This window comes from Odocoileus virginianus, chromosome 21, assembly GCF_023699985.2.
Source record: "Odocoileus virginianus isolate 20LAN1187 ecotype Illinois chromosome 21, Ovbor_1.2, whole genome shotgun sequence".
Taxonomy (NCBI): domain Eukaryota; kingdom Metazoa; phylum Chordata; class Mammalia; order Artiodactyla; family Cervidae; genus Odocoileus; species Odocoileus virginianus.
The window spans coordinates 55,488,158-55,506,625 of record NC_069694.1 but is presented as its reverse complement, the minus strand read 5'-3'; the positions used below and the strand labels follow the sequence as shown (position 1 = coordinate 55,506,625).

Below are 18,468 nucleotides of genomic sequence, written 5' to 3'. Positions count from 1 at the left end.
TGTTTTTATGTGTGAAAGTTGCTCAGGTATGTCAGACTCTGCAGCCCCATGGACTGTAGCTCACCCGGCTCCTCTGTTCATGGGATTCTCCAGGCAAAAATACCGGAGTGGGCAGCCGTTCCCTTTTCCAGGGGATGCTCCCAACCCAGGGATCGAACCCAGGTCTCCTGCATTGCAGGTGGATTCTTTACCAGCTGAGCAACCAGGGAAGCCCATGGTATTTTTACAGCCAACATTAAAAAACTTAGTGGCCTTACAACATGCATGAACCTCAAAATGTGCGTGCATATTGTGCTGACAGTCACTGCATTATGTAAAACAGAGAATGTTATATGTAAGAAATGTCAATATAAACCAGGTTTTCTTTTGCATATAAAGATGAATGTTACATTGTGAAATGGGGAAGCTTAAATACTTTTTGGATATATTAACAATCAAAGTTGACATGAGCTAATCGCAGAAATGACTTATCTATATTTTATAAACACAATTTATAAATTCTAAAGTTCTTTGTATTTAATAGTTAATAATAGGGAACTCCCTGGCAGTCCAGTGGTTAGGACTCCATGCTTTCACTGCAGGGGGCACAGGTTTGATCGCTGGCTGGGGAACTAAGATCCCCATGCTGCACAGCCAAAAAACAAAAAATTAGTAATAGGTATGAAGAGTTTTGTAAAAAGCTGGCTAATAACTTGAAATTTTAGAAGATCTTTTAAATAAATCTGACTCATAAAAACAAAAGAAAAAAAAGGCAGAACCTCAGGCCCACATTTATTTTTGTATCTGTTCTCTTTTTCGTAATCTTTTCCATCATAGCTAGATGCCATTTTTCATAGCTATATTGAACATCTGAACACAGAATCAAAGAAGATGGCAACAGGTGGGAGACTTTCTGGTTAATTCTTGTTCACAGTGACACTTGAAACTCCACCTAAAGCAACCCTTCAGCAACAACAATAGTAGAGATACATCTGGGGGCCAAATTCATAATCTGGGTAATGCAGGAAATTAAAAGATCGTTATTAGTTTGGACTTTTTACAGAAATTCCTTTGTTGTCCAGAGGGATTAAAGTAGCCATCCATTCTTCATCTCCTGCTGATAATCACAGAAGCAACTCTTAGATCTGTGTGAGTCAGCCCTCTTTGTTATTCAGAGGATTTGCCTCTTCAGTAGACTCAGCGTCCCTTTTCGGAGCATCCTACACAGAGCCCCCCGGGAGCTCCTGGGTACAGGCCAGCCAGGACCACTGTACCCCCCAGTCTCACTGTTTTGGAGCTCTGGAAACATTGCTCTGTGTCTGGAGTGTCTCACATGTCAGGAGGACTTGCTGAAGAAGAACAGGTACAGTTAGTGAGCTCTAAGGAAGTTTATTTGCTAAAACAACTGGATTCAAAAAAACCTTACGTTAAAAACAAATCTGTTGCCTACTTAAGGGAAGAAATAAAACTGGTCGGTTCCTTCTGGTTTAAAGTTATAAGCTTTGCCTTTACTTATTAGATCATCTGTTTGCACAGTTTATTTCTGGAGTGACAGCATTCTGATGCCAGTCTGTTTCTGAAAAAAAAAAAAAGTAGATAAAGATTATTCCTGTTCTTTTGGAGATTTTTCTTTCTCCATTAGCACATTTCAGCTATACCTTTCTCCATCAGGGAGTAGGGAAAATGTAGAGATGATAATACTGTTAGTAACAATGATATATTAAAATACACCATTATTTAACAGAATGTCTAGACTTGAGGTTCTTCTCAGAGAATGTAACTTCAAATTTGATGGTCTTTCCATAGTTCATTTGCAAGAAATAATTTCCATGGAGAAATCTGTAAAGGAATTCCACTGTTTTATTCAGTACTACAGAGCCCAAAGTTTCCTTGATCCAAGCAAGACTGTTAAGGAGCTGTGTACTTGCATTATATGTACTGGACCTCAGGAGATATGGTTTTACTGAATTGCCAGGGCCAGCACAAGGTTGATGTAAAAGAGGAGCTTAAGGTGCAAAATTTAAGGAGGCACCCATTCTGCAGGTCATAGGATAGATGCTGAGTTAAGACATATAATTTAAAACAACATTAAAACAATTTTTTAAGCTTATATAAGCAATGTAGCTCCCTTTTTTATTAAATATAACAACTCACTGTCCCAAACTTAAATACATGACATCATATGGGAGTACACTGACTGCAGGAGGTAAGTCGCATCACCTTAACTGGAAAGTAACAGTTTTTTGTTTTTTTTTTTCCATTACCACATCAGTTACTTCAAAACCCAAAGCAGAGAGTTCTCCAAATTCAGGCAAACTGGACTCATATGAATTTGCACTCCCTCCTCACTCACACCTTGTCTTCTCAAGAGTAACTTCACTGTTTATGGAGAGGATCAGGGAGGCAGGGAAAGGTTTTAAGTACTGCTCTGTTACCACATTTTCTTCCCTACCTCAAAAACATTGACTGTCTGTTTTCTTTCACTCTAACTCATTTTTCTTCATCACAAAATTTCCTTCTTCCTTTCATTCTCTGTTCTATTCCTTCTGCCCTCCATAGTCTCCTCTAATCAGACTTTTTAGTCCTGAAAGTGTCATCACAGGCCAGGCTCAACTCTCTGTGATATTTAGGGCAACAAATTTCTAAACTGTCTTAATATGACCTGATTAATGAGAAACAGCCAGTGAATTGCAAGATAATATTTAAAAACTGTACATACATGCTTCTCTATGGGGATCTAAGAACATTTTTAATCCATAACAGGTAAGATGCCTAACTGGTAATTAGCCCAGAAATAGCCCTGGAGCCACTTAACTCCAATGACCATTGTTTGTGTCCTTGGATCGTAATTTTTTTTTTTTACTCCTAATTTTCCTTGGCTGAAAACATATTCCAGTACCAAATGCTGTCAAATAAAAATACTTTATGCTAAATAAGTGAAATAAGTCATAGAAAGATAAATACCATATGGTCTCACTTATATGGGGAATCTAAAAGACAAGAACCAAGTTCAAATACTGAAAAGAGATTGGTGGCTGCAGGGAGGTGTGGAGGGTGGGCAAAATGGGTGAAGGGGCTCAAAAGGTACAAACTTCCAGTTATAAAATAAGCAAGTAATGGAGATACGATGTACAGCATAGCTGCTGTAGTTAATGATAAAGTATTGCATGTCTGAAAGTTGCCAAGAGTAAATATTAAAAAGTTCTCATCACAGGAAAATTCTGTAACTTTTATGGTGATGATGTTAACTAGAATTGTTCTCATTTCACAATATATACAAGTATCAATTATTATGTTATATACCTGAAACTAATATAATGCTAAACATTATTTCTCAATTAAAAAAAAGTTTATGCTAGAGAAGAAATTCAAAGAGTGTTTCCTCACATGAGGAAACATGCATTTATCTCACTGTCTTTGGTTTTTTTGAAAGGAGATAAAAGTTGAGAGGAAAAACAAACTGCAAAGTAGAATTGTTCTAAAATATATTTTCCTTAATCAGTTAGAAAATTCTGTCTTACATATTTCTTACTTAGAAGATCATGGGAAGCGATAAAATAGATCCTATTAATAACAGAGCCATAAGGGAAATTTTCTTTTCAGCATGTTAAGTGTATATTTTTTTTCATCATTAAAATAGAAAGCTAAAAAGAAATCATGAATTTATAGACCAGATGTTTATATTTGCAGGTTACCTATCTCCTGTATATGCTTTTGTTTTGGATGTTTTGTTGTTCATTGACCTACTGTTAAATGGAAGAACTGACACTCAGTCTCTCTTGATTCGTAGCCATATTTGTAAAACTGTGTTGGTAAGGTTAAACAGACAGGCAAATTATTTGTAATTTTTTTACTCATGTTTCTAGAATTGTTTCATTGTGTTACTATTTGGAGCATCATATTATGGTATGTACTTGGAGGCAGTTAGAATGAAGTCAGAATGAGGTCACATGAGCCAAAGAGAGGATGGAGAGGAAGAAGGTACAGGTGGATTTTAAAGGTTACAAAGGTGGATTATAAAGGAATGGAGAGAATTTGTGTTCTAATTGAAGGTAAAGAAAAAATGAAATTAGGGTTCATCTAGTAGCTCTAGTATCTAAAACAGGAAACGTAAGAAGAAAAACATGTTTGTGGAATTGTAGGAGTTTGATTTTTTCCTATTATCATTTAGTGACATACCTAATAAAGTCACAAAACATTTCCTGTTTTAATTTCTATGTATATTGAACAGTATTTTAATTTGAATTTTCCTTATTACGGTTTATCTGTCTATATGCATATCATCCCCAGTGCACATTAGACATCTTGCATGTGGACTGTGGCTCATTCCTCTGCAGAGGCCTTAATGCTTTGACAGAACCTGTGACACAGCCCTCCTCCAGTGTCTGAGTCTGTGACTGTGTGAGTTTAAGCTGCAGGAAGCACACAGAGGAAGAGAGATCTCAGGGGTAGCCGGAAATGCTGTTCTTGAACTCAAGAGGTAGAAAGAAGCTGGTAATACAGATTAGGAAATAATTTATACATTTCATTTTATTTAATAAACGTGTATATGACACTGTGTGATGGGCATTACTATAAGTGCTCCACAAATTAGAAATAATTTAATCCTCCTAACCACCCCAGGATCGTGAAGTAGAGGTGCTATTATTTTAGAAGAGAAAATGGAGGAAAAGAGAGGGTACGGAAATGTTGAGAGGTGTACAGCGGGTAAGACGCATGGCCCGGGCCACGAGCCCCCGCGGCGAGCAGTGCTGCTTTCCCTGCTCTAGGGGGTGTGTATGGGCTACCGTTTCGTCCTCTCTGCAACCTCAGAAAGCAAATGTTCCTCTTTTCCAGGTAAAGTGCAGTGGGCCTTGATTCTCAGTAAAGAGCAAGCATCTGAACCCGGTGTTTCTCTCTTCCAGCTGATCTTACCGGATTCCATGAAAGTCCTGCCGGTGTACATGAACAGCCTGTTGAAGAACTGCGTGCTGCTCGGCAGACCCGAGATCTCCACGGACGAGCGGGCCTACCAGAGGCAGCTGGTCATGACCATGGGCGTGGCTGACTCGCAGCTCTTCTTTTACCCACAGCTTCTGCCCATAGTAAGTAGGAAGCGCGTTATGGTGGCACATTTCCTAGAGACGTCCGGGAGAGAGTCCCAGGTTGTTCTTAACCAGAAACTTCGGTGTCACGTGCCGCGCAGGCCTGAGACGGCCTCCGGGCGGGGCGCTCCAGCTCACCGAGCTGTTGGGTGAACGCCTCTCTGCCCTCATTCCCAGACGGGTTAGGATTCTTTGACGGATTAGGCACTGAATGGTCAGGAAGCCCAGCCTCAGGTGAAGAAATCTACTTTATGGCATGAAGGCAACTGCTGTATCTGTATGGACTTTTATAAACACACGTGTGTTTGTTTTTAGACAGTGTATTATTTGATAGTCACCACATTGAATTGGAATGCCTCTGATGAGCCTTGTGCAGATGCCCTCAGAGTTTACCTGGTGATGCATTCTGCTTCTTTACTGAAGACAGCCCTGACGTGCTCTCTGCCTCGGCTCCTTCCCCTCGAGACCTAGCAAGCAGGTTATAACTGTGGGATCAGAGAGGGGACAGCCGAGGGCTGGTTTCTGACTCCTGGATTAAAGCTCACGCCCAGGCTCTCAGTAGTACTGCAATTAGGAAGAGTTAACGTACGTTCAAATAGTTGATGTTCAGATAAAACTGGACTCTGCCAGAGAATTTAGGACCCTCGGGGACACGGACATGACGGTCTTACTAAGATTGCCTCGCCGAGGTCCCGGTGGTCAACATGTTAATAAACTCAGTGGGCTGCTCGCAGTCCTCTGCTGTGAGCACGGCACCTGACAGCTTCTCCCTCTAGAGCGCCCTCTTCCCCCGGTTTCTCTGCTTCCCCGGCCTCTCCCGCTGCCGCCTTTGCTGGTTTACCGTTTTCCCCGTGCGGGCCCCCGGGTCTCAGCCCCCAGGACGCTTCTCCTGTCTGTGCACACAGCCCTGCGCGGTCTGACCTGCGTCAGGCCGGCAGCCACCGTCTGCACCTGCACCAACGCTCGAGTTCCTGTCTGTAGGCGGCACTGTCCTGAGCTCCGCGGCGCTGGCGCTGGCGCCCCTGGAGCCCGTCTCCGTGGGCTCTGCCGGGCACCGCCCCTGAGCGCGCTGGGCCTCCTCTCCTGCAGTCTTCCTCTCTCCTTCCGGTTGACCCAAGGCCCACGCGCACCCCTTGGCTCTCTCCTTCCTCACCCACCACATCGCAGCAGTCAGCAGTGCCAGCTCGTCCTTCCAAGAACACCCAGAGTGCCACCACCCCGCCTCCAGCAGAGTCGCCTCTGCTAACGAGCCTGCTTGCTGGCACCTGTGGCCCCGCAGTCACTTTTTGGCACGGAAGTTAGAATAACGCTGCTCAGGTCACTGTCGGTTCCCGGCCCTCCGCCCCTCAGAACACTTCAGGATGTCCCCTTTCCGGAGAAGGCCCCCTGCTTTCTACTCAGCTTATTTCTCTCTCACTCTGCTCCAGCCACACCGGGCTCCTCGCGGAGCCCTGAACGGCCGAGAAAGTGCTGCGCCTCAGTCCCTCTGCCCCCGAGGCTCCCCGTCTGGAATGCGCACGGCCGGCTCAGGTGTTACCTTCTTAGCAAACCTCCTGGCCTCCCCTGTGTGAAATTGTACCACCAGAGGGCTCTGTCCCACTGCCCTGCTTCACAGCACTTAACGCCGTCTAAGTTTCTATACACCTAGATTTATCTGCTGTCTTTTCTTTCCTCCAAAAAATGGCTGTACAGCTATACAAGGCGGGGATAACTGTCTAATGACTAGAATGCCTGGCGCAGGGCAAGGACTCATTGAATGTGAACTGCGAGGGAGGAGGGGGAGGGGGTAAGAGAGGAAGGGGGAGCAGGAGGGCCTCTGACTCTGGCCTCTGCCTCGCAGCACACCCTGGATGTCAAGAGCACAACATTACCTGCTGCTATTCGCTGCTCTGAGACCCGTCTTTCAGAAGAAGGAATATTCCTCTTGGCGAACGGTCTAAACATGTTCTTATGGTTGGGAGTAAGTAGCCCACCAGAACTGATTCAAGGAATCTTTAACGTGCCATCTCTTGCACATGTCAACACAGATATGGTAGGTATATTTTTTTCCTTTGTTTTGCAGTAATAAATTCTTAAATGCTTTTTGTTCATGTGCAACCATGTATTATAGAGAAAACAATAAGGTCTGTAGTTATATATAAGAGAATTTCATGTTTTAATGAATAACAATTAGCTGGCATAAAGTTGTTTGTATAAAGTATTATCCAACAGCCAAATTATATGATTTTAATAGAGACTGCGAACACTACCAGACCATTTCCTATTTGTTAATCATTGTGCTCCAAATACTTTAAATACACTGTTTCATTTAATTCTTGTAACAAATCGGTGACACAGATACTGCTGCTGCTGCTGCTAAGTCACTTCAGTCGTGTCCGACTCTGTGCGACCCCAGAGATGGCAGCCCACCAGGCTCCCCTGTCCCTGGGATTCTCCAGGCAAGAACACTGGAGTGGGTTGCCATTTCCATTTTCTAGACAGCTCCAGTGAGGCATAGAGACAGGTTCTTTCAGTAGTAAGTGGCAGAGGTGGGAAGTAAGTTTGGTCTCAGGCTCTGGGCTCATCCCTGGTGCTGAACTGCATATTCACAAGGATGCAGAATCTCTCATGCACGTTCAGCTACAGCTATGACCACCCCACAAAAACAAATTATGCGCCCTTCTGTTTGATTTATTTCAAAAGAGATTTTAGATTTGATATGGAATGAACACAAATGATGTTCTTAAACTATAATTGCTGCTTTTCCTAGTATACTTTGAGAAGCACACTGACTGCATACCTTATTTGCAGACCATCGTGTGAGCGCCATTGCTGTGATGGTTGTCTTCCTCTGCTCAACTGGATTCTCTTACGAATTCAGATGCAGAATGCAGCAGAGCATTTGTTCCCTGAGTCCTCACTCATGTTTTGGCAGATGGCTTAAGGCTTTAATTTCTGGTATGAAGGTAGACACATAGCATCTGGAGGAGTTTAGATTAAAATTTCAGGTTAAACAGATATGTGATCAGTTTAGAGAGCTGCATATCTAGTATGAATGTAAAAATATATTTTTAAAGAAGTTAAAGGTATCCATTAAGAGGTTAGTTTTAAGATGAAGATTTAGAAATAGTAATATGTTTGCATGTGGTTGAAATTAAGAATGATTAGAAAGGCAATTTCTTAAAAATTAAAATTCAATGGGCAAAGAACTATGAGTGTGAAGAATGTTTATATAAAATTTAAGGAAGCCTCTTATTTCATATATGAAATATAAGTTTCACATATTAAATTTAAATTTCACATATAAAATAACTGTTAATGCATATTTGTTGAACATACATATGAAGTAGCCAAAGTCTGTCCACCACAAAGCAACAGATTGCTAGTTTTGTGCTTATGTCACCATATTTCTTCTCAACCTTCTTCAAAAAGTAAGACAAAAAAACAAATATTGCTTTCTTTTTAGAGGCAGTTGGCACTTTGAGACATATACATAAAGTATACTTACTTTATGTTTTTTTTAATGAAAATTTAAAAAATGGTCTTAAATGTCAAGAGAATACACAGAGGGTGTGGAATGTGAATATAAATAATGAATTTCTTGCCATTTTTTTTTAACAACCCCTGTGAAAAATACTGGCTATGATCCTTTCCTGAGATGTGTGACTTTTTGGTAAAATGTTCCAGTTCACTTTTCCAGTGGCTAACTCACAGATGTTGTCTTAGCTCTTGGTATCTCCTTGCTTAGAAGTACGCATTAACATTTCTAAGTCCAGACCTTTCATGGCCCCCAGGGGCCACATGCAATGGGTGCTCTCTCTTATATACCATCACCCAGATTTCAGGGAAATCTAAAAGGCCACATTCCCTCTGAGAAGTTAGCATTTGGTGGTTTGTTTGAATGTTGGGACAGTGGTATTTGGATGGCATTTTCCACGTGGGGTAATGCCTCAGGGTCCTGCCGCTGACCCACTAAAGGAGTGAACTACATCCTTCTCTCATAACACAGCCTTGAAATATCTATCTTGCAAAGGAATTAAAATCATGGTGAGTTGACATTCTTTGCAAAAATCATATACTGTTTGTGTCAAATTATGCTGAATCATTTTTAATGCATTTTTATTTCACATGTTTTGTTTTTAGGTAAATGAACTAAGCCAACAGCTTGGAAGGATGTTTTTTAACTTTAACATTCTAATAATCTCATTCTGCTTCTATCTAAATGTTGTACTGAAACTTAAATTTTATTTTCCTTAAATTTAGACATTATTGCCTGAGGTGGGAAATCCATACTCGCAAACACTCAGAATGATAATGGGTATTATCCAGCAAAAGCGGCCATATTCAATGAAGGTAAGAATGAGATTTTCTTCTTTCTTCAAGTGTTCTGATTTCCTTACAGACTTTAAAATGCATGGCCTATATTTTTATAACATGACTTCTGATAGAAAACTCACAATCTCTGGGTATACCTACCTACCTGTCAACCACACACATACAAAAATAACTATCACCATGCATTAACTAAGGGTTATCTTACTAAGTATTAACTTAGAAACAATTGATATTAAGTCTTTGAAATGATTTTCCTTCAATGCTTAAAATTATAGAAGTATAAAATAATTTGTTACATTTGACTTTTACAGCTTTTATTATCTCTGAAAAATTATGTTATCTCAGTCTTTCCAAGCTTTTTTTGAGTGTGAGTAAAAGAATTTAAAATGTCTGTTAAGTCAGGAAAATTATGCCTTGTTGCTAAGTGCCAAGTACTCACCCCTGTCTTCCTTTTCAAGCTCAACAGTAGAGTTGCTTGGAATGTACAGATGACGGTGGTCTATTACTGTACTACTTCCTGCCGAGGTGCAGAACTTTCAGCTACAGGCAGGCCTCTACAAGAACCAGGGTATTGTGGGGCTCTTGTTCCCCCGAAACATAAATATTATGTCAGTTTATATCAACGTTCTTTACCATGATAGGCATGCACGCAAACGTCAACTTTAGTAGAACTTAGGAAAGTTGAATAAAGAGCTTTATAATCTCTAGGACATCTGGGTAAACAAAACCTTTCCAGAACTGTTTTTACATCACTACTTGGGTTCAGTTTTAGGGCAAGACCTAGAGATGGCAGAGAAGGCTCAAACTAAACATGTTCTTCACACAACACTCTGAACACCCTGGAGACATGTGATGAGATCCTAGGGTCTTCTGACACGCAGACTGACCGCCACTAGTGTTCAGAATGCACAGCAAGCGTGATCCACCTGTGTCCTAGTGGCTGCGTCTCCAAATCGGCCCCACATTGCAGAGAGGGAGCCAGACTAAACGTGGTGGTCACCCCTGCGCTCAGCAACCCCTTCTTCCAGGAAAAAAGAAAACCCTCTCCTCGCCTCTGCTTTCTCTCACCTGCTCCATGACCTGCTTATCAAGGTCATGTCAGCTTTGGTTATTAAAATATCTGCAGTAGACTCCAAATATGATATGTAAATAAAATATAAGAAATTATATAATATTAATATTAATTTTAGCTTGAATGATTTTTTTTTTATGTGCTACTTGCAAATGTAACTCTGTTTGAAAAATCCTTGACATTTTCAGGGTTTCAAAGAATTTGAAAATCTAAAATCCAGAAATGTGAGAGCTGAAGGAATCCAGGAGATGCCTGGTCCCCCACAGCCTCTCAGCTGCCCCTGCTGCTTAGCAGACGTGAGGAGGAGTGCACTCAACTGGTCAGGGCGCACAGCTAGGTCACAACAGACACAGGCCTGTCCTGGCTGTTCAGTCCAGTGCACTTGGTTTTACATCTTTTTCTCCAACCTTTGAAAATGGATCACACAAAGGAAATGAAAACGCATTTAAAGAGTCTTTGTATCTTTGAAAGAGTCCAGACTGACTAGGAGGAGAAAAGGGACAAGGATAGCAAAATCAAACCAGAAGGCATTGCTACCTTCTCGATTATGCTAGTTAGTTTTTCAGAGAATCAGTCCTCTTAGACCTCACTGTTGGCAGTCTTACATTTGTGGGAGAACAAAACAAAAAAAAAAAATTTCTATCACAGCGTATTCCCAGATTACCTAAATCAAATGCTTTACTGAAATTCTAGTCCTGCCCTGCTCATGGTTCTCCAGGCTCCAAAGTATCTCTTCTTCCTCTTGTGTTTCCTAGAATACTCCCTCCCCACTGGCTCCTTTCCAGTTTACAAGCTGTTTTCACATCTTCCTTCTTTGAAGCTGTTGCTTCTCCAAGACGCTGCTTGCTTTCCCTTTGTATCCCACAAGTTTGTACTGAACACTAGAAACATAGCAGGCATTACACCACCATGCCTCCTGAAATGTTAATAACTGCTTGTAATTTCCTTCTTCCCATCTCCAGTTTTCTCTGAACTGCCAAACTGCTAAAAACATTTTATTCACCACCCCTTTGCAGGACTGAATACTACTGCTTTCCTCCGTTTTTCTCTTCTGTCTGCTTTCAAGACATCATACTCTCCTGATTCTTTCTCACTGACCTTTTTCATTTGGCTTCCCTTCATTCACCTGCTTCTTAGGACGAGTTGCGTTCTCCTGAGTTATACCCATGGCGCTCTCCCCTCCTTCAGCATACTCCTGATCACTGCCGTCATTTATCTGTGCCCTGTGAAACAGGCAATGTGAGAGATGAAAATGCATCTTGAAGTACAATAATTCTGTAAGCACCGGTAACATGGCCCAGAGAATATCCCATTTAGACCAGTTGGGTTGACCAGTCCTTCCACAGAGAGGGCACACAGGAACCTGGGGTGCAGACCAGTAGTGGCCATTTTACAGTCCTCTCCCCTCCCCACCCCTACACCCCAGAGCTGCGTCCCTCCCACTGTACTTTCTCCTCTGACGTGTGTGGTGTACCCATGAGACTACCAGTGCATCAAGACGCCACATCCACCACTTCTCTAAATGCAGTTCCCTGAGACTTTCCACCAAGTCCTGGATGATCTAGCTTTGTAGAGACTCAAATGCGAGAGCAGGATATTAATTCCTTTACCTTAAAGATGAGTTCCTTCCAAGGTTGAATTCATTCCCTCTTCTATTTCCTACTTCAGATTATGGCCAGATGCACACATCAGAGGAGGTTTTACGGTGACCCCTACATTTAAACCAAAAAAATCAATACATGAATGGCAGTATCCCCCAGATGAGCAATATGAACTTCCATTAATTTCCATAGAACAATTAAATTCTAAGGAAATTAGGGCCTCAAATCCTTCCCTCCATGGTGTTTTTATTCTGCCCAGTCTCAGCCTGAGCTGTCTGAGGCTAGACCCACATTGGTGTTCCCATAGCAGACAATGGTAGAGTCCTAGCGGCACCTGGGAAAAGGTGGAGAAGACAATTTACTTGTATAAATTTCTCTTTTCGAGAAAACTACTTTGGTTTCAGACTCACCAGGATGCACACTTTAAACTCCGTGGCCATGTTCCCACGAGAGGGGCTAGTGTCTTTCCCCCCCGTCAGATGGGATATGACTGCACACCGCTGCTCCAGTGTCAGCTGCCAGGGCCTGGCACGGACCAGCCAAGACGTCACGTGTGTCCGTATCCACATGGGACTCGCCAGCTCAAAACGGTAGCTGCACCCAGCCGATATGGAACGTGCCTTCCTCGCCGTAGCCGGTGTGAAGCTGGTAGCAGCAGGCACTTTGGGTGGTTTCACCAGGCAGAAGGAAGTGAGAGAAGATGCCCTGGTTCTTCTTAATTATACAGGTGGTAGATGGAGACAATGTTTTGCACATCTGTCTCCATTAACCACACACGCAGCTCAATAGATATCAAATTCTGACCATTCTGATCGTCTGCTTTAACTTCTTGAAACAGAAGTGAGTAAGTGGGTCAACAGAAGAGCTGAGAGCGTTCATGACAAACTATCTTTTTCTGGGCTTCCTCCCCACAGGTCTTTCCCTCTAGAGCAGCACTGTCCAATAATGCAAGCTGCACATTAATCCTATGCTTTGTAGCAGCCACAATTAAAATGAAAAACAATTTTGATAAGGTTTTATTAACTTGTCCAAAATATTACCATTTCCACATGTAGTTGGTGTAAAATTATTTTGAATATTTTAAGATTAACTTCAGTTTAAGAACATTATCTTTTCCATCTGTCTCCTTGGCACTACACTGCCTCATTCAGGTCTTGACCGTCTCCTGCCTTAGATGCTTCCAGCTCTTCCTGTCCTGTTTCCCTCACCCCCTAATGAACGCTGTGCACCTTCATCACCTTCACTGAACCACTTTTCCTACAAAAACCCAAACTCGTTACCTCCCACTGACTCCTAGAAGCGTGTGCTGATTTACCTGCCATCCAGGACTGTGTATTGGCACGCGGTTCCCCAGTCCCACGTCCTTAAGGGAATCTACCCTGTCCTCTCAAGTTCAGCAGTCACTGCCGTTGGGAAGCCGTTTCCATGGCTTTCTGCTTGTGTTTTATTGTTGCCACTTATATGTCTTGATTTTTGTGGCTTTGCGCTCAACGCCTCTCTCCACTCTGGGTAACAGGCACTTTCTTATCCTCCTCCAAGGCCTCATAGACAACAGACATGTAATTCTGGTGGAACCAAAGCATACAAAATTGAGCCACATTTGGAAAATGTTTATAACCAGCTGCCTTGTTGTTTTCTTCCTAGTTGACGATAGTAAAGCAGCGAGAACAGCCAGAAATGGTTTTCCGACAGTTCCTGGTAGAAGACAAAGGACTTTATGGAGGATCATCCTACGTGGATTTCCTTTGTTGTGTTCACAAGGAGATCTGTCAGCTGCTTAATTAACGGAAACTGCTCTATTGTTAATATTGCATTTCTAAGGAGACAATCTCCTTTTTGGTGCCTAATTCTCCGGATAGTAACAGTCTAGTTTTGATTTCTTGCTCATTTTCAGAATAGCTTTCCAAGATGGCATTTTAGAACTTCAGCTTTGGTGCTCAGGTATAAAGCCAATTGAGGTACAATTGTACCTTAAAGGGAACAGTCTATTTCTGATTGCACAATTTTAAGAAAATTATGCAGTTTGCATTTCATGAAAGGCATAGTTTACAGAACTGTAAACATTCTCAATTTTCTTTCTTTGTGCTAGACATATAAATTATTTTTCAAAATGTATAGATTTGGGGTAAAAAGTTGTCTCAGTTCCTCTCCCATTTATAGTAAGGGATAAAAAAAACTTAATTTTTACATTATACTTAATTTTTTAAAAACAGTATAACCCCAGTGAACATTTTTCAACTTAAGGTTTGCATAGCAGACTTTTAAATAACCTTGGAATCTATTTTGTGGAACAATTTGTGTTCTACGTTTTTTTCATAATTACATGTTGTGTATGTTAAGACTATTTTCCAGTTGTTATTTTGTCTGTAAAACTGTCTTTATCAATATTCTTCATGGTTCCCTGTACAATTTTGATGGTTTCTACCTGTATATAACGGATCTTAACCAGTATCAATAAATTACTTCATATGCTCTTACCTACCAGGTAGAATTCATTATTTAGGTATTTTGAGGTTTTAAAAGAAATAAGAGTGGTAGTTAAAGTGTCTTGGAAAAAGTTGGATGGATGGATCACTAAAAAACTAAGTTTTGGGGCTGAGTTGGGAAGAATTAGGTAAATAAATAAAGCAATGTCAGACAGTGTACTCAAGAAAGGCAATTTAAAAGTTCTCCAGTGTGTCTTGGTGAGCAAAATAAATAAAACAGGACCATTATTAATGAATATACATAAACCTAGGAGAGTAGCTTTGAGTGGTGTGACACAGGTATCCTCTCTCCTGTTCAACTCTGATGTCAGTGACGTGAATAATTAATAAGAGCTAAATTAAAAGATGCTTACTCCTTGGAAGGAAAGTATGACCAACCTACATAGCATATTAAAAAGCAGAGACATTACTTTGCCAACAAAGGCTATGGTTTTCCCAGTGGTCATGTATGGATGTGAAAGTTGGACTGTGAAGAAAGCTGAGCGCCGAAAAATTGATGCTTTTGAATTGTGGTGTTGGAGAAGACTCTTGAGAGTCCCTTGGACTGCAAGGAGATCCAACCAGTCCATCCTAAAGGAGATCAGTCCTGAGTGGTCATTGGAAGGACTGATGCTGAAGCTGAAGCTCCAATATTTTGGCCACCTCATGCTAAGAGTTGACTCATTGGAAAAGACCCTGATGCTGGGAGGGATTGGGGGCAGGAGGAGAAGCAGACGACAGAGGATGAGATGACAGGATGGCATCACTGACTCGATGGGCATGAGTTTGAGTAAACTCCGGGAGTTGGTGATGGACAGGGAAGCCTGGCGTGCTGCGATTCATGGGGTCGCAAAGAGTTGGACACGACTGAGTGACTGAACTGAAAGTACACTGAATACATACAATGTCCCAAGAACTGCACTGGCTGCTCTGTGAGCATCTCCACATTCATTCCTCACAGTAACCATAGTCTTATTATCAGCCCCATTCACATATGAAGAAACAAGCTTGAAATGGCTAAGGATTTCATCTGTGATTACATGTCACTCCCTAGAGCCAGACATCCAGGAGTATGAAGTCAAGTGGGCCTTAGGAATCATTAGTATGAACAAAGCTAGTGGAGGTGATGGAATTCCAGCTGAGCTATTGAAAATCCTAGGAGATGATGTTGTTAAAGTGCTGCACTCAATATGTCAGCAAATTTGGAAAACTCAGCAGTGGCCACAGGACTAGAAAAGGTCAGTTTTCTTTCTAATCCCAAAGAAAGGCAATGCCAAAGAATGATCAAATTACCACAGAGTTGTACTTAATTCACATGCTAGTGAAGTTATGCTCAAAATCCCTCAGCAGCATGTGAACCAAGAACTCCCAGATGTATATAATACAAGCTGGGTTTCAAAGAAGCAGGGGAACCAGAAATCAAGATGCCAACATTTGTTGGATCATGGAGAAAGCAAGGGAGTTCCAGAAAAACACCTATTTCTGCTTCATTCATTACACTAAAGCTTTTGACTATGTGGATCACAATGAACTGTAGAAAATTCTTAAAAGAGATGGGAAGACCAGACCACTTTACTTATCTCCTGAGAAACCTGTATGAAGGTCAAGTTAGAACTGGACAGGGAACAACACACTGGTTCAAAATTGGGAAGAGTATGTCAAGGCTGTATACTGTCACCCTGCTAGTGTCCAGCCTCGGCAGGATCCAGGGGGTACCCTCAGGATGAATGGCGTCGGCGAGAGAGAGAGATGTGAGACCAGCCTTGATAGGGCCAAGTCTGTGAGGGAGAGAGAGAGAAAGAGAGAGAGAGAGAGTGACCAGACGGGGGGTGCAGCAGGGTTTGGCAATGCTTTATTTTTTACCATAGTTTTTATACCCTAAGTTAATACATTTCTAAGGGGAAGATAGTTTAACATTATATCAGCTTGTTCTTCAGGAAACCAGGGTGTTTTCTGCATACTTCTTTGTTTATGAGGGTCTTGTACATTATCTTCTGGCCTTGGGGCCTATTAACATTTTATGCAAGTCAGGTGAATGTAAACCTATTTTCTGTTTCTATGGTGACCTTAACTGAAAGGTAGCAGTCTCATAGGGCAACAGTACAGAGTAGAAGTATAACCATGTTAACATAAAAATTAATCCTTCTGCAGAAGTTGTCAGTTTATCTAAGTTTACCCCACACTGACTCTGTGACTTTGGTGAGGCAGCTTCTGCCTAGCACTCCTGGCTGACAATTAACAACCATTTCATTGTTACCACACTAGGGCTAAGCTCTTATTTTTCTAGATCTATATTAACAATGGTTTCTATAACACACTTAGCACATTAAGAACAAAAACACAGCAAGCAAATGTTAACCCAATAACCACCTTTAGAATAATTTTTCTTATGTTTTCTAATAGGACTCCTTCACCCCCCAAAAAGGCTCTATGTCTATTAGGGCTTTTATATAATCAGGTTCTTTATGCTATTTTATGATTAGGATATTATAAGCAATCATGCATATTAGTACCAAGGGCATAAATGCATTTGGCAAACAAACTACCAGCAAAGGAGTTTAAATTAAAACACTCCTCACCGTGGATAATCTCATAATACCACCACCTGGGAAACTTATTGATTAAAGTTCTAAATTGATTCTTAGTTGGGAAGAGATCGGGGAAGGCCTTCTGCCTCTGTCACAGATATTAGGGAGAAGTCTATTGAAGCAAGCATCAGAAAGAGAGATATCATCTTTAAGGTGAGTGCCGGGGGCAGCTTTTTGGAATCCCTGAAAACCTGATCCGCCTTGCCTGTCAGGTTTTCTCCTCATGACCTTGTCATGGGTGGGATCTCGTGTGCCGGCTCCCGGCATCACCCTGTTTATTTAACTTCTATGCAGAGTTGTTGTTCAGTCGCCCAGTCACGTCTGACTCTTTGCGACCCTGTGGACTGCAGCACACCTGGCCTCCCTGTCCTTCACCATTTCCTGGAGTTTGTACATCATGTGAAATGCCAGGCTGGATGAATCACAAGCTGGAATCAAGACTGCTGAGAGAAGTATTGACAAGCTGAGATATGCAGATAAGCATTTCTGCCTAATGGCAGAAAGCAAAGAGAAACTAAAGATCCTTTTGATGAAGGTGAAAGAGGAGAGTGAAAAATCTGGCTTAAAACTCAACTTTCAAAACACTAAGATCATGGCATACAGTCCCATCACTTCATAGCAGATAGATGGGGAAAAAAATGGAAACAGTAACAGACTTTTTTTCTTGGGCTCAAAAATTAACTGTAGGTAGTCTGACTGCAGCCATGAAATTAAAAGACACTTGTCCCTTGGAAAGAAAGCTATGACAAAACTAGACAGTGTATTAAAAAACAGAGACATCATTTTGGCAAGAAAGGTTCATATGAGTCAAAGCTATGGCTTTTCCAGTAATCACGTATGGATGTGAGAGCCAGACCAGAAAGAAGGCCGAGCACCGAAGGACTGATGCTTTTGAACTGTGGTGTTGGAGAAGCCTCTAGACAGTCCCTTGGACTGCAAAGAGATCAAATCAATCGATCCTAAAGGAAATCAACCCTGAATATTCACTGGAAGGATGGATGCTGAAGCTGAAGCTCCAATACTTTGGCCACCTGATGCAAAGAGTCGACTCACTGGAAGGGGCTCTGATGCTGGGAAAGATGGAGGGCAGGAGGAGAAGGGGGCAGCAGAGGATGAGATGGTCAGATACCATTATTGACTCTATGGTCATGAGTTTGAGCAAACTGGGAGACAGTGAAGGACAGGGAAGCCTGGCATGCTGCAGTCCATGGGGTCGCAAGATTTGGTCATGACTTAGCAACTGAATAACAACAAGCCTAACAAGGTATGCTTTAAAATTTGTAGATATCGGGGGGCAGGCAGTAGACCTGTAACCCCCAGGGCTTTCAAGCCAAAGACCCTAGGACCCAGCCCCCAACCCCCTCC

General features: G+C 41.8%; 1 protein-coding gene and 1 long non-coding RNA gene across 5 annotated transcripts in view; one reads left to right on the top strand and one right to left on the bottom strand.

Annotated features, from left to right (window-relative positions):
* The window catches only part of SEC24D (SEC24 homolog D, COPII coat complex component), a 113,317-nt gene extending 98,790 nt beyond the window's left edge, over positions 1-14,527 (top strand). For 2 of the 3 annotated variants that reach the window (XM_020879794.2, XM_070452381.1), the window contains 4 exons: positions 4,884-5,063; positions 6,904-7,095; positions 9,306-9,395; positions 13,695-14,527. In XM_020879794.2, the coding sequence (XP_020735453.2) occupies positions 4,884-5,063; positions 6,904-7,095; positions 9,306-9,395; positions 13,695-13,835 (603 nt within the window). In that variant the 3' untranslated portion in view covers positions 13,836-14,527. Of the gene's footprint in view, positions 1-4,883; positions 5,064-6,903; positions 7,096-9,305; positions 9,396-10,143; positions 10,418-13,694 lie in introns of those variants that run through there. The other variant, XM_070452382.1, reaches the window with a different exon arrangement.
* LOC110128811 (uncharacterized) lies at positions 742-13,699 on the bottom strand. 2 transcript variants are annotated; one of them, XR_011482554.1, is made up of 6 exons: positions 12,461-13,699; positions 12,060-12,161; positions 11,548-11,672; positions 9,817-9,931; positions 7,843-8,023; positions 742-1,555 (listed from the first exon to the last, which is right to left on the bottom strand). It is a non-coding gene; the product is annotated as an uncharacterized lncRNA (long non-coding RNA). The 2 variants fall into 2 exon arrangements; XR_011482553.1 differs by having other exon boundaries at positions 9,817-11,672.
* Positions 14,528-18,468: the final 3,941 nt, after the last annotated feature.